Source organism: Lolium rigidum, chromosome 1, assembly GCF_022539505.1.
Source record: "Lolium rigidum isolate FL_2022 chromosome 1, APGP_CSIRO_Lrig_0.1, whole genome shotgun sequence".
NCBI lineage: Eukaryota > Viridiplantae > Streptophyta > Magnoliopsida > Poales > Poaceae > Lolium > Lolium rigidum.
In genome coordinates, this window is record NC_061508.1 from 321,931,119 (window position 1) to 321,946,971 (window position 15,853).

The 15,853-nt window shown below is 42.1% G+C and overlaps 1 protein-coding gene across 3 annotated transcripts; it reads right to left on the reverse strand.

The window, feature by feature from the left end:
* Positions 1 to 10,861: 10,861 nt before the first annotated feature.
* Positions 10,862 to 14,606, reverse strand: LOC124698582 (methionine aminopeptidase 2B-like). Of its 3 annotated transcripts, none has more exons than XM_047231076.1 (12): positions 14,486 to 14,606; positions 13,822 to 13,972; positions 13,640 to 13,673; positions 13,450 to 13,557; positions 13,110 to 13,209; positions 12,871 to 13,016; positions 12,704 to 12,795; positions 12,470 to 12,564; positions 12,007 to 12,103; positions 11,771 to 11,914; positions 11,235 to 11,452; positions 10,862 to 11,148 (listed from the first exon to the last, which is right to left on the reverse strand). In XM_047231076.1, the coding sequence occupies exons 1-12, from the start codon at positions 14,555 to 14,557 to the stop codon at positions 11,038 to 11,040; spliced, it is 1,368 nt and encodes a 455-aa protein (XP_047087032.1). In that variant the 5' UTR covers positions 14,558 to 14,606; the 3' UTR covers positions 10,862 to 11,037. The 3 variants fall into 3 exon arrangements, with proteins under 3 accessions (XP_047087032.1, XP_047087027.1, XP_047087038.1); XM_047231071.1 differs by having other exon boundaries at positions 13,640 to 13,676; XM_047231082.1 differs by lacking the exon at positions 14,486 to 14,606 and having other exon boundaries at positions 13,450 to 13,597; positions 13,640 to 13,676; positions 13,816 to 13,899.
* Between the last annotated feature and the right edge of the window lie 1,247 nt (positions 14,607 to 15,853).

The following is a 15,853-nucleotide window of genomic DNA, read 5'->3' on the forward strand; positions in this document are numbered from 1 at the left end:
GGGAGCGGGGGAAAGAGAAGGAAACGGCGGTGGAGACTGGCAGCAGTTTATTGACACCGGTGACACGTGGCGGTGTAGGAGATGCGGTTCCCGTCCGGGTTACCTAGACCGGTTTCTCTGGCTTTAGAGCATCTTTAGTAGACCCCACATCAAACCCCCATCCACATAATAACCGTCGTTTGTTGGTTTGGTGGGAAAAAAACGGTTCAGACACCGCATCGAATCTCCATATCAAAAAAAAATATTGCTGGCTATCCCGATTCGATTCACACCGCGGAAATTCCAACTTCCCAGGTTGGAGAGTGATGGCGTGTAACTCACACGTTCGTTGGGAGACCCCAAGAGGAAGGTATGATGCGCACAGTAGCAAGTTTTCCCTCAGAAAGAAACCAAGGTTTAATCGAACCGAGTAGGAGCCAAGAAGCACGTTGAAGGTTGATGGTCGCGAAATGTGATGCGGCGCAACACCGGGGATTCGGCGCCAACTAGGAACCCGCACAACACAACCAAAGTACTTTGCCCCAACGAAACGAGTGAGGTTGTCAATCTCACCGACTTGCTCTGTAACAAAGGATTAAACGTATCGAGTGGAAGATGTTTGCAAAGAAAACAGTAAAACAAGTAGATTGTATGCTATGTAAAGAATAGGACCGGGGTCCACAGTTCACTAGAGGTGTCTCTCCCATAAGATAAAAGCATGTTGGGTGAACAAATTACGGTCGGGCAATTGACAAATAGAGAAAGGCATAACAATGCATATACATGACATGGTAAATATAGTGAGATTTAATTGGGCATTACGACAAAGTACATAGACCGCCATCCAACTGCATCTATGCCTAAAAAGTCCACCTTCGGGTTATCGTCCGAACCCCTCCAGGTATTAAGTTGCAAAGCAACGGACAATTGCATTAAGTATGGTGCGTAATGTAATCAACAACTACATCCTTAGACATAGCATCAATGTTTTATCCCTAGTGGCAACAGCACAACACAACCTTAGAACTTTCCGTCACTCGTCCCGGTGTAAATGCGGGCATGAACCCACTATCGAGCATAAATACTCCCTCTTGGAGTTAAGAGTAAAAACTTGGCCGAGCCTCTACTAGTAACGGAGAGCATGCAAGATCATAAACAACACATGAACAATAGATTGATAATCACCATAATCATAGTACTCTCTATCCATCGGATCCCGACAAACACAACATATAGAATTACATATAGATGATCTTGATCATGTTAGGCAGCTCACAAGATCTAACAATGAAGCACAACAAGGAGAAGACGACCATCTAGCTACTGCTATGGACCCATGGTCCAGGGGTGAACTACTCACTCATCACTCCGGAGGCGACCATGGCGGTGTAGAGTCCTCCGGGAGATGAATCCCCTCTCCGGCGAGGGTGCGGGAGCGATCTCCAGAATCCCCGAGATGGGATTCGCGGCGGCGGCGTCTCCGTAGGTTTTCCGTATCGTGGCTCTCGGTACTGGGGTTTTCGCGACGGAAGCTTTAAGTAGGCGGAGGGTCAACGCGAGGGGCCACACGAGGGGCCCGGAGGCTAGGTCGGCGCGGCCGGGGCCTCGGGCCGCGCCGGCCACCCCCCGGCCTCCTCGTGGCCCCACTTCGTTAGGTCTTCGGTCTTCCGGAAGCATCGTGCAAAAATAGGACCACGGGCGAAAGTTTCGTCCAATTCCGAGAATATTTCTTTACTAGAATTTCCGAAACCAAAAACGACGAGAAAACGACAATCGGCTCTTCGGCATCTTGTTAATAGGTTAGTTCCGGAAAATGCATAAATATGACATATAATGTGCATAAAACATGTAGGTATCATCAATAAAGTAGCATGGAACATAAGAAATTATCGATACGTTGGAGACGTATCGGCATCCCCAAGCTTAGTTCGCTCGTCCCGAGCGAGGTAAAACGATAACAAAGATAATTTCGAAGTGACATGCCATCATAATCTTGATCATACTATTTGTAAACATATGTAATGAATGCAGCGATCAAAGCAAAGGTAATGACATGAGTAAACAAGTGAATCATATGACAAAGACTTTTCATGAATAGTACTTCAAGACAAGCATCAATAAGTCTTGCATAAGAGTTAACTCATAAAGCAATAAATCAAAGTAAAGGTGTTGAAGCAACACATAGGAAGATTAAGTTTCAGCGGTTGCTTTCAACTTGTAACATGTATATCTCATGGATAATTGTCAACATAAAGTAATATAACAAGTGCAATATGCAAATATGTAGGAATCAATGCACGGTTCACACAAGTGTTTGCTTCTTAAGGTGGAAGGAGATAGGTAAACTGACTCAACAATAAAAGTAAAAGAAAGGTCCTTCAAAGAGGAAAGCATCGATTGCTTGTATTTGTGCTAGAGCTTTTATTTTGAAAACATGAAACAATTTTGTCAACGGTAGTAATAAAGCATATGAGTTATGAAAATTATATCTTACAAGTTGCAAGCCTCATGCATAGTGTACTAATAGTGCCCGCACCTCGTCCTACTTAACTTGGACTACCGGATCTTCGCATGCCATGTTTCAACCAAGTGTCACAAAGGGGTACCTCCATGCCGCTCTGTACAAAGGTCTAAGGAGAATGCTCGCATTTCGGATTTCTCGCTTTTGATTATTCTCAACTTAGACATCCATACCGGGACAACATGGACAACGAGATAATGGACTCCTCTTAAATGCATAAGCATGTAGCAAAGTTATTATTCTCATATGAGATTGAGGATATATGTCCAAAACTGAAACTTCCACCATGGTTCATGGCTTTAGTTAGCGGCCCAATGTTCTTCTCTAACAATTTTGCATGCTCCAACCACTAAAATGATAGACCTTCGAGACAAGACGGACATGCATAGCAACTCACATGATATTCAACAATAGTTGATGGCGTTCCCCGAAGCATGGTTATCGCACAACAAGCAACTTAATAAAATATAAAGTGCATAAGTACATATTCAATACTACGATAGTTTTTAAGGCTATTTTGTCCCATGAGCTATATATTGCAAAGGTGAATGATGGAATTTTAAAGGTAGCACTCAAGCAATTTACTTTGGAATGGCGGAGAAATACCATGTAGTAGGTAGGTATGGTGGACACAAATGGCATAGTAGTTGGCTCAAGGATTTTGGATGCATGAGAAGTATTCCCTCTCGATACAAGGTTTAGGCTAGCAAGGTTTATTTGAAGCAAACTCAAGGATGAACAAGTGCAGCAAAACTCACATAAAAGACATATTGTAAACATTATAAGACTCTACACTTGTCTTCCTTGTTGTTCAAAACTCAATACTAGATATTATCTAGACCTTAGAGAAACCAAATATGCAAATCAAATTTTAGCAAGCTCTATGTATTTCTTCATTAATGGGTGCAAAGCATATGATGCAAGAGCTTAATCATGAGCACAACAATTACCAAGTATCACATTATCCAAGACATTTTAGAATTACTACATGTAGCATTTTCCAATTCCAACCATATAACAATTTAACGAAGAAGAAACTTCGCCTTGAATATTATGAGTAAAGCCTAAGGACACATGTGTCCATATGCAACAGCGGAGCGTGTCTCTCTCCCACAAAGTGAATGCTAGGATCCATCTTATTCAAACAAAAACAAAAACGAAAACAAACCGACGCTCCAAGCAAAGAATACAAGATGTGATTGAATAAAAATATAGTTTCGGGGGAGGAACCCGATGATGTTGTCGATGAAGAAGGGGATGCCTTGGGCATCCCCAAGCTTAGACGCTTGAGTCTTCTTAAAATATGCAGGGGTGAACCACGGGGGCATCCCCAAGCTTAGAGCTTTCACTCCTCTTGATCATAGTATATCATACTCCTCTCTTGACCCTTGAAAACTTCCTTCACACCAAACTTCAAGCAAACTCATTAGAGGGTTAGTGCACAATTAATAATTCACTCATTCAGAGGTGACACAATCATTATTTTCACTTCTGGACATTGCATAATGCTACTGGACATTAATGGATCAAAGAAATAAATCCAACATAGCAAAAGAGGCAATGCGAAATAAAAGGCAGAATCTGTCAAAAACAGAACAGTCCGTAAAGACGAATTTAAAGCTGGCACCAGACTTGCTCAAATGGAAAAACTCAAAACTAATGAAAGTTGCGTACATATCTGAGGATCACGCTCGTAAATTGGCAGATTTTTTCGAATTTTCTACAGAGGACTGTGCCCAGATTCGTGACAGACAGCAATGCTGTTTCTGCGCAGTAATCCCAAATATAACATCAACTTTGACATAGAAACTTTACTTGGCACAAAAACATGATAAGGAGAGGTTGCTACAGTAGTAAACAACTTCCAAGACTCAACAAAACAAAAAATTGCTGTAGGTAAAAACATGGGTTGTCTCCCATAAGCGCTTTTCTTTAACGCCTTTCAGCTAGGCGCAGAAAGTGCAAATCAAGTAACATCAAGAGTAGAAGCATCAACATCATAGCTTGTTCTAATAATAGAATCAAAAGGCAACTTCATTCTCTTTCTAGGGAAGTGTTCCATACCTTTCTTGAGAGGAAATTGATATTTAATATTACCTTCCCTCATATCAATAACGAGCACCAACGAGTTCGAAGAAAAGGTCTTCCCAACACAATTGGACAAGATGCATTGCATTCGATATCCAAGACAACAAAATCAACGGAGACAAGGTTATTGTTAACCGTAATATGCACATTATCAATCCTCCCCAAAGGTTTCTTTTTAACATTATCGGCAAGATTAACATCCAAATAACAATTCTTCAATGGTGGCAAGTCAAGCATATCATAAATCTTTTTAGGCATAACGGAAATACTTGCACCAAGATCACATAAAGCATTACATTCAAAGTCATTGAATTTCATTTTAATGATGGGCTCCCAACCATCCTCTATCTTTCTAGGAATAGAAGTTTCAAGTTTTAGTTTCTCTTCTCTAGCTTTTATGAGAGCATTTGTAATATGTTTTGTAAAGGCTAAATTTATAGCACTAGCATTAGGACTTTTAGCAAGTTTTTGTAAGAACTTTATAACTTCAGAGATGTGGCAATCATCAAAATCTAAATCATTATGAGCTACAGCAATGGGATCATTGTTCCCAAGGTTGGAAAAAAATTTCAGCAGTTTTATCACAAGCAGTTTCAGCAGTTTTAGCAATTTCAGGCAGTTTTGTACGCTTTGCACTAGGAGTAGAAACTTTGCCAACACCAATTATTTTACTATTGATAGTAGGAGGTGCAGCAACATGTGAAGAATTAGCATTACTAGTGGTGGTAATAGTCCAAACTTTAGCTACATTATTATCTTTAGCTAGTTTTTCATTTTCTTCTCTATCCCACCTAGCTCGCAGTTCAGCCATTAATCTTATATTCTCATTAATTCTAACTTGGATGGCATTTGCTGTAGTAGTAATCTTATTATCAATATCATTATTAGGCATAACTTTCAATTTTAAAAGATTAACATCGAGAGGCAAGCCTATCAACTCTAGAAGCGATAGTATCAATTTTATCAAGCTTTTCCTCAACAGATTTGTTAAAAGCAGTTTGTGTACTAATAAATTCTTTAAGCATGGCTTCAAGACCAGAGGGTACATTCCTATTATTATTGTAAGAATTCCCATAAGAATTACCATAACCATTACCATTAGCGAAGGATATGGCCTATAGTTATTACCAGAGTTGTTCCTATAAGCATTGTTGTTGAAATTATTATTTTTAATGAAATTCACATCAACATTTTCTTCTTGAGCAACCAATGAAGCTAAAGGAACATTGTTTGGATCTACATTAGATCTACCATTCACAAGCATAGACATAATCACATCAATCTTATCATTCAAGGAAGAGGTTTCTTCAACGGAATTTACCTTCTTACCTTGTGGAGCTCTTTCCGTGTGCCATTCAGAGTAATTTATCATCATATTATCAAGAAGTTTTGTAGCCGCCCCCAATGTGATGGACATAAAGGTACCTCCAGCAGCTGAATCCAATAAATTCCGCGAAGAAAAATTTAGTCCTGCATAGAAGGTTTGGATGATCATCCAAGTAGTCGAGTCCATGGGTTGGGCAATTCTTTACCAAAGTTTTCATTCTCTCCCAAGCTTGAGCAACATGTTCAGTATCTAATTGTTTAAAATTCATTATGCTACTTCTCAAAGATATAATTTTAGCGGGAGGATAATATCTACCAATAAAAGCATCCTTGCATTTAGTCCATGAATCAATACTATTCTTAGGCAAAGATAGCAACCAATCTTTAGCTCTTCCTCTTAATGAGAAAGGAAACACTTTCAATTTAATAATATCACCATCTACATCTTTATACTTTTGCATTTCACAAAGTTCAACAAAATTATTGAGATGGGCAGCAGCATCATCAGAACCAGCACCAGAAAATTGTTCTCTCATAACAAGATTTAGTAAAGCAGGTTTAATTTCAAAGAATTCTGCTGTAGTAGCAGGTGGAGCAATAGGTGTGCATAGGAAATCATTATTATTTGCATTTGTGAAGTCACACAATTTAGTATTTTCAGGGGTATTCATTTTAGCAACGGTAAATAAAACAAACTAGATAAAGTAAATGCAAGTAACTAATTTTTTTGTGTTTTCGATATAGAGAGCAAGACAATAAATAAAGTAAATCTAGCAACTAATTTTTTTGTGTTTTGATTTAGTGCAGCAAACAAAGTAGTAAATAAAATAAAGCAAGACAAAAACAAAGTAAAGAGATTGAGAAGTGGAGACTCCCCTTGCAGCGTGTCTTGATCTCCCCGACAACGGCGCCGGAAAATTATGCTTGATGGCGTGTAACTCACACGTTCGTTGGGAGACCCCAAGAGGAAGGTATGATGCGCACGGTAGCAAGTTTTCCCTTAGAAAGAAACCAAGGTTTAATCGAACCGAGTAGGAGCCAAGAAGCACGTTGAAGGTTGATGGTCGCGAAATGTGATGCGGCGCAACACCGAGGATTCCGGCGCCAACTAGGAACCTGCACAACACAACCAAAGTACTTTGCCCCAACGAAACGAGTGAGGTTGTCAATCTCACCGGCTTGCTGTAACAAAGGATTAAACGTATCGAGTGGAAGATGTTTGCAAAGAAAACGAGTAAAACAAGTAGATTGTATGCTATGTAAAGAATAGGACCGGGGTCCACAGTTCACTAGAGGTGTCTCTCCCATAAGATAAAAGCATGTTGGGTGAACAAATTACAGTCGGGCAATTGACAAATAGAGAAAGGCATAACAATGCATATACATGACATGGTAAATATAGTGAGATTTAATTGGGCATTACGACAAAGTACATAGACCGCCATCCAACTGCATCTATGCCTAAAAAGTCCACCTTCGGGTTATCGTCCGAACCCCCTCCAGGTATTAAGTTGCAAAGCAACGAGACAATTGCATTAAGTATGGTGCGTAATGTAATCAACAACTACATCCTTAGACATAGCATCAATGTTTTATCCCTAGTGGCAACGAGCACAACACAACCTTAGAACTTTACGTCACTTGTCCCGGTGTAAATGCAGGCATGAACCCACTATCGAGCATAAATACTCCCTCTTGGAGTTAAGAGTAAAAACTTGGCCGAGCCTCTACTAGTAACGGAGAGCATGCAAGATCATAAACAACACATGAACAATAGATTGATAATCACCATAATCATAGTACTCTCTATCCATCGGATCCCGACAAACACAACATATAGAATTACATATAGATGATCTTGATCATGTTAGGCAGCTCACAAGATCTAACAATGAAGCACAACAAGGAGAAGACGACCATCTAGCTACTGCTATGGACCCATGGTCCAGGGGTGAACTACTCACTCATCACTCCGGAGGCGACCATGGCGGTGTAGAGTCCTCCGGGAGATGAATCCCCTCTCCGGCGGGGTGCCGGAGGCGATCTCCAGAATCCCCCGAGATGGGATTCGCGGCGGCGGCGTCTCCGTAAGGTTTTCCGTATCGTGGCTCTCGGTGCGGGGTTTTCGCGACGGAAGCTTTAAGTAGGCGGAGGGTCAACGCGAGGGGCCACACGAGGGGCCCGGAGGCTAGGTCGGCGCGGCCGGGGCCTCGGGCCGCGCCGGCCACCCCCCGGCCTCCTCGTGGCCCCACTTCGTTAGGTCTTCGGTCTTCTGGAAGCATCGTGCAAAAATAGGACCACGGGCGAAAGTTTCGTCCAATTCCGAGAATATTTCTTTACTAGGATTTCGAAACCAAAAACAGCGAGAACAACGAAGCGGCTCTTCGGCATCTTGTTAATAGGTTAGTTCCCAGAAAATGCATAAATATGACATATAATGTGCATAAAACATGTAGGTATCATCAATAAAGTAGCATGGAACATAAGAAATTATCGATACGTTGGAGACGTATCAGAGAGCGCGAACCCCATCCTTTTCCCCGTTGGCACGAAGGAAGTTTCAGCCGTTCCTCTTTCCTCTTCCACCCGCCAATCGCCCCCTCCGATTTCGACCGGCAGGAACGCGCCCGCCACCCCGCCGCGTCCGTTCCTCCCGACGGGGCGCGCGAATCCCTGACCAATCGGCCGGAATCTCCGCCGCTGGTTACGCCTCGCCGTCGGCTGGTACGAATTCTCCCCCAAGCTCCTCGCAGTCGCGGATCCACCGCCGCCATTCTCATGGTTCGCCACGGTTGTTGCGCCTTGTAGATGGACCCGTGCGCGCTGTTTTTGTTGGAGGATTTGTCCTCCTCCAACGACTCCGATTTGGAGGAGCTGCTCGACGATGACTTGGAGCAGACGGCGGTGATACTCGCGGTGAAGGAGTCACAGACGTGCGGCCGAAGAAGCGGAAGGGGTCAACCCTCGGCCACAACCTGCTCATGCGCGATTATTGCGCCGAGGTACCGACATACCCGCCCCATCTCTTTCACCATCGGTACCGAATGTGACGATCTTTGTTCAACAAGATCGTCGCTATGTGTGAGGACAACACCCGCTACTTCAAGCGCAAGAGAAATGCGGCCGGGATTTAGTGCGCACCAAAAAAATTCCGCAGTCATGCGCATCTTTGCCTACGGCATTCTGGCGGACTATGCCGATGAGTATCTTCACATAGGAGAAGATAAGACAATGGAATTTGTCTGTCGTTTTTGCAAGGTTATGATGCGTGTGCACGGGCCGACGTATCTTCGAACTCCAAATGACGAAGATAATGCTAGATTAATGATAGAGAACGAACAACGGTATTGGCCGGGCATGCTAGGCAGCATAGATTGTATGCATTCGACATGAAAAAATTGCCCAAAAGCTTGGCAAGGCTTGTGATGTGGCCAGAGCAAAGAACCAACAATCGTTCTTGAGGCAGTTGCATCGCATGATCTTTGGATTTGGCACAGTTTTTTTTGGTTTGTCCGGTTCTCTCAATGATATCAATGTGTTGCATAGATCTCATCTTCTTGCCAGGCTTGCTAAAGGTGATGCCCCGGCTTGCAACTACACAGTCAACGGGAGGGACTACACAATGTGGTACTACCTTACTGACGGTACATACCCGGATTGGGCCATATTTGTGAAAACCATCAGGGAGCCAGGGAACATAGTTGAAGATGAGTTTGCAAAAGCACAAAAGGCAGCTCGAAAAGAACATTGAGCGGCCTTTTGGTGTTTTGCAAACTAGATTTGCAATAGTCCGAGGACAAGCCCAATTTTGGGATATGGACACACTCAGCGATATCATGACCACCTGTGTGATTCTACGCAATATGATCATCGAGGATGAGAGGAGTTTGAACTTATCATTTTTCTTTGATAATGTTGGCACCCGGGTCAAACCTTCATGAAATCCGGATATTGTGCAAGTTTTTCTTGAAACTTACCGCAGATTGAGAGTAACAAGGATGCAAAACAGCTTCAGGAAGATCACGTTCGACACCATTGGCAGAGGCACGACAACTAGGATTTATTTGTAATTCCAACCATTTGTTATTTGTTCAATTGTTTTTGTATCATTTATTGTTTCAAAACATTTGTTTTAATTCGTATTGTTTGTAATCTATGACAGTAAGCATTTGTGTAATTATTTGGATTTTTGTTGTATTTTATAAAACATTTATTGTATCAATTGGTTGATTGTGATATTTTACAAAACCCTTTTGTTGCGGTTTTGCTTGCGGGCCGAAAAACGGCCACATAGTTCAGACCCGCCAAATGCGGCCCGTCTAAACTACACGGTCGATTTTCGGCTTTCAAAACGCGTTTAGGACGGCCTGAATACGCCTATTTAAGATTTACGGTTTTGGGGTGTGCTAGAGATGCTCTTACTGAAATTGGCGACTGATCGGTAGTGCCATAAAAGAGAGGAACCGAATAGACCGAGCATAATCGCATGAAACGGCCGCGTCAACGATGCAGGCGAGGCGAGATGGGACGAGCAGAGAAGACGACGCGGCCGTCCAAGGTGTTGATGGCTCGATGGTGACGGCGACGCAGTGACGTGCTGACGGAGATGGAGATGGGTTTTTTCGAGAGTAATAGGTCGAGTTGCTTGACTTTCATTTCATACGCCAGAAATTTGAAGTACTCGGTTCATTTTATACGCCACAACTTGTAAAGTAAGTTCATTGGACACAAAAGATTTCCTGCAAATATGTGATTGGTCGGTGAGACATGAATCCACAACATTTGTCGACCGGCCGTCTACACGAACAAACGATCGTCGCAGAAACACATTCATTTTCCATAGTTCCATGCTAGAGATGAAATTATCTGAATGGTAGTAGAATATAATCTTTATAGAGGAATTCTGTGAAATGCAACACGGTACCAATTCTTACAAACCAGTTTTCAAAAGAAAATAGCCTCACGAATAAAGAAATGTGCTCAATGTAACAGTAAACCATTACGGCACAGAATTACTGATCTGGCTCTGACACGCTATTTGATCGGGGAAAAAACACAGGTTGCCCAAGACAGTACAAAATGACTGTGCCAGCAACCGGTACAAAGATGAGCTGCAGCGCCTATCAGTAGTCATCGCCTCTGGATATCACCTCTTTGCAGGTTGGTCGGAGCAAGATGGTGTGCTCGAACTGCGACACGTAGCTCCCCCTCACGTCGCACAATGGAGGGTATGGCTGCAAACAGGGCAAAGCAACCTTGAGTAACCAATGCCAATGACAGGGACCAGACATTTGAGCGAAAATGGTGGTATTTTACATACCTGAATGATGCCAACATCACATAGGTTTTTCAGGGCCATGAGATACTTGGTCTCGCCGATGCGGTCCAAGTACCGCCGGCAAAAAGCAAGCGTTCCAAAGTTGTTGTTGATTGTCCCCAGCAGTTGCTTGGCTTTGGCTACCCTCAATGGTACATGCCCAACATCAAAGTTCTTCATGTAATGGCTGCATTCCAAGTCCTCCCTCACAAATCCCTTTCCTGCAAACAGAATGACGGTTATGAAATGTAGGACTGAAACTGAACACCTGCCTAACTAGGAAAAACAGATGTATGTTGTTCAGATGAAAGCCATGCTTGTTAAATACTAAGGGAAATGCCTTTGACTATAGTGATGCCATTAAAAAGGAACTTGAACATGCTCCTACTTAGGGAAAACATATATCGGTTGTTCAGATGAAAGCCTTGCTGGAGAAATAATAGGGAAAATGCCTTTCACAAAAGTGATGCGATTAAAAAGACTAATTACTGTATCTGGACTAATTAGTTCAAGCTATATAGTAACATATGGTGATGTACCTGTCGACCCGAAAGTTTCAATTGCATAAAATTCACCCTCTTCCATTTTTGTTTGCTCTCCACCTTTTACAATTGGAACTGATTTCCCCGCATGGATTTGGTATGGCCCAATGCTGTGTCCATTGAGATTCCGCACACTTTTTACTGCCACAGAACAAGCAACTTAAATTGTCATGCTGTCGCTACACTTCCAATATCGCAGAATGAGAGAAATAAAAGTATGAAACTACACGCACCTTCGAACACTTTCCCATTAATTTCAACCTCATATGACTCCATTACTTCTTGGATTGCAGCACCAACATCACCAAGCCGTGCATCTATTCCAGCTTCCTGGAATGAAGGATAAATATTATTCAATAACAAAGAATAGAACTAATTTAAGGGGATGTTATTTAACATAGCCATATATCAGATATTAACAGGTGAAAAATGAAATTCAAATGAGACCCAAAGAAACCACCATACATAAACAGCTGAGAGATGACATATGCTGTGACACTTAAATAAACAATACAATCAGGTAATCAAAAGCAGAAGCTTCAGCCAAACCCTATCAACGTAGTGTTTAACCAAGTAGAGCTGCTACTAGATATATTAAATGCAATTGTGCTTATGGGGAGCATTCATTTGGTATATCTGAGTCCATTGACTTAATATACCACAGCCTTCAAAGAGTGAACAGAATGTGTAGATTACCTTGATACCAGTATTTGTGGCATCTCTTGTTGCTTGAAGCAATGGATCAAACATGGGATTGAATGCGACAGTAAATGCACAATCAACTATGTACCCTGGGAATAATCACAGTATCATGTTAGTTTTTGATATCAGGAACAGCATGACGTTATACTTGCACAGACAAAACCCTACACAATATACACCAGAAAATCTTTGAAGAAATAATGGAACAAGGTAATACAACATACAGACCATCTATATGTGTCCCAAAATCCAGCTTCATCACATCATCATATTGTAGAACAGTTTTATCACCAGAATTTGGAGTCCAATGAGCTGCAACCCTAAACATTGAATTTATTCATCAACGTAAGAATATATGCAGTGGCACTAGGAAACACTCCAATATGAAACCATACCAATTCAAGGAGCATCCTGTTGGAAAGGCAATACCAGCTTGCAGTCCATTCTCCTTGATAAGTTTCCGAACCATGTTTTCCAAAGTTTCACAGAGTTCAGTCATCAACATTCCAGGCTTCACAATGCTCCTCATGTATTTCCTCACCTAGCAAACAATATTATATATTGTAGAGTTGTAAGCAACAAGAGATGCAATCAAAACGAAGCTAATAAAAGAAAAGGCTAGTATGTTCTAAACCTGTCTATGAACTTCTGCTGCTCGGCGAACAGAATTGTACATCGGCTTTTGTAGTCGTTCCAGTTCCCTCTTTTCTTCACTAGTTGTTCTCCATAAATTACTGAAGAGCAATAACATGATTAAATGAAACATATGATAATTATCATTTTCAGAGTTCTTCATTAACAGCAAATGAAACAAAATACAATTTCTGCATCGTTTTCAGGAGTTAAGGTCATTCATACAATTTTAACCCAGGTGTTAGTGTGGCCTGTTTAATGAAGATGCTAAGCACCATATTCCTAACATCTGATAATTCATTACAGCGGAAATTCCACAATTGGGATAGACTTGTACTTACTCATCCTTGTATTGCTGGATTTCACCCTCAGGAAAATCACCTGAAGGGAAAAGCTCATCAACGGGGATGGACGGAGGGTTTGTCTGCTGAAGAGGGGCCTTCTTCTTTCTACAAAAAACACATGACACGCTCGTAAAACAGAGAAAACCTGACAAGACCATTAATGGTTCAATTGAATAACGGAACTCACTTTGCCTTGCTTTTCTTCTTTTTCTTCTTCGCAGCTGCTGAACCATTTCAAAGAAAACAGTTAGAATAATCACATGACTGATATCCCAGTTCCCAGATGCTAGACTCAATAGCCGAAACTCCAATGGTCAAGCTCTAGGAGAGAAAACTCAGCTATGAGAACTTGCAAAGTAGAGCTGTCACCTGCTGCTCCATCTTCAGATGGACCATCGTCGTCATCACCCTCTGGTGGCGAGGACTGAGCTCCTGGAGTAGCACCATTGCTATCTGCAACTTTGGGTTCTTTTGACGAGGTTACATCCAATTCTACAGTAGCTGCCTTATTCAGATTCTCCTGAAGCAAATATGGGAAGCTTATTAACCGTAAAAGAAAATATACAGCAGTGCAAGGGCCACTCAAGAGAAGAATGATATGTGAGGTTCAGCAATCCACGCGATCACAAAATATCAATATCTAACTGAGGTACGTAAACGCTAGCGATGTCATCAGGGGCTTCGTAACAGGCATTAGGAGAATTCAGGGATAAGTTAGAAGAACAGATCGAGACAAAGTATGGACTCAATGTCCCCAAGCTTGCAGATGAGACGATGAAAAAACCAATAATCATAATCACAATAATCAACTGGTAATTGTTGTGACTATGAGAAGACCAATTCGGCAAAGCAGAACAGTATCGGTATAAATAGCTTGGTATGGTTCTTATTCATCCCCGACAATTTTTCCTCAACGTACAGACGGGAAGTATGAGATACGAATATACAACCATGCAAGAACAGATACTGACAGAACAGACATTCATGCTTCAGTTCAGGGAAAGAAAATTAACTTGTGCAGCACAATACTTACTTTGGTCTCAGTTTGGCCAACATGCAATGCCTCCATCTCCTTGGTGGCTGCATCTGTGCTAGCCCCAGCCATGTTGTATATTCCTGAAGCTAAATAATTCAGAGGCCTGAACTTAGCAGAATGAACGAAATCATAAGCACCAACTGACCACGAATTACATGTCATAATTAATATATGTATCCCCGTTTAGAAGGACAATCATATTCACTGCCTCGCAGTGATGATAAGGGCGTGTTTGGAAACCAGTATACGGTTTCATCCTACTTGGAAACCACAAGGTTCAAGTTTAGGTCACGCGTGCTAATTAAACCAAATAATACACAGGGCCGGCCCTAGGGGGGGGCAGGCAGTGCCGTCGCCCCAGGCCCAAAAAATCCAGGGGCCCCAACCCAGGTATAGTACTGTGTCTATTACTAGTACATACTATATGTGTATGTGCAGGCCCTGTACGTGTAGCAAAGAAAGGCCTACGAGCCATAGAAAAGGAGAGACGGATCGGGACTCATGATTCCAGATTCCAGAAAACGAAGCGATCGATCACGCCGCACAGAAAAAGAAAACGAAGCCCTGGACTCGTCAGTTCGTCTTCGACCTAAACCTCCTCGCCTCGGCTTCGACTGCCCAGGCCGCCGATCCTCCGATCGGATCGCTGATAGCAGCCAGGCCCTGATAGCAGCGAGATAGCGTAGCATGCTAGCAGCGCAGGGCCTCTTTCAGTCTTCAGTTCATCGTCAGTTTGCGAGTTCGTCAGTGCACAAGACCACAAAGATCAGCGAGAGACACGATAACAATTCGCGAGTTCGGAACTTAGAGATGGTCCTTGTTTTCTCCTAAACTGTCCCTAATTCTGAATTTCAATTTATCAATTCGCGGCTTGTCGTCTCGTCAGTTTCAATTTCCGAAGCCGTCACCATAATACGCGCATACATACATGGCCGATTTAACCGATCTGAGGTATATTATACTCTACCTTCCTATACATGATGCATAGTTTTTCCTATTCAGAATTTGATTTGGTTTCTTTTTCAGCCATGTGTGTTATCATGTCTTCCTTGTCGAGAAAGCGCCCAGATGGTAACACTAAAAGGAAAAGAGGAAAAAAAGTGGCGGCCTTGATACAATCGCAGAGGGGAGATATTCATAAAGTGGCGGCCTAGATGACATCGACATCGACCTCATCATAAGTGAATTTGCATCAAGGAATGCTAGAAGAAAATTTTAAGGTAATATGTATAAAATATTTGATATGGTAGTGCTTCTGGATACATTAAAATGATATTGAGAATTTTTTGCTTATATCTATAAATATTATTGTGATAGCTATATTAAGGGTCCCAAGTTTTAGTTTCGCCCTAGGTCCCAAAAACC

Coding starts and splice junctions, on each gene's coding strand:
- LOC124698582 (XM_047231071.1), bottom strand. CDS start 14,557: ATGGCTGGGGCTAGCACAGATGCAGCCACCAAGGAGATGGAGGCATTG. Junction 13,210..13,449: donor ATCCAGCAATACAAGGATGA/GTAAGTACAAGT, acceptor ATTGCTCTTCAG/TAATTTATGGAGAACAACTA. Junction 12,104..12,469: donor CCACAAATACTGGTATCAAG/GTAATCTACACA, acceptor CCTTCATTCCAG/GAAGCTGGAATAGATGCACG.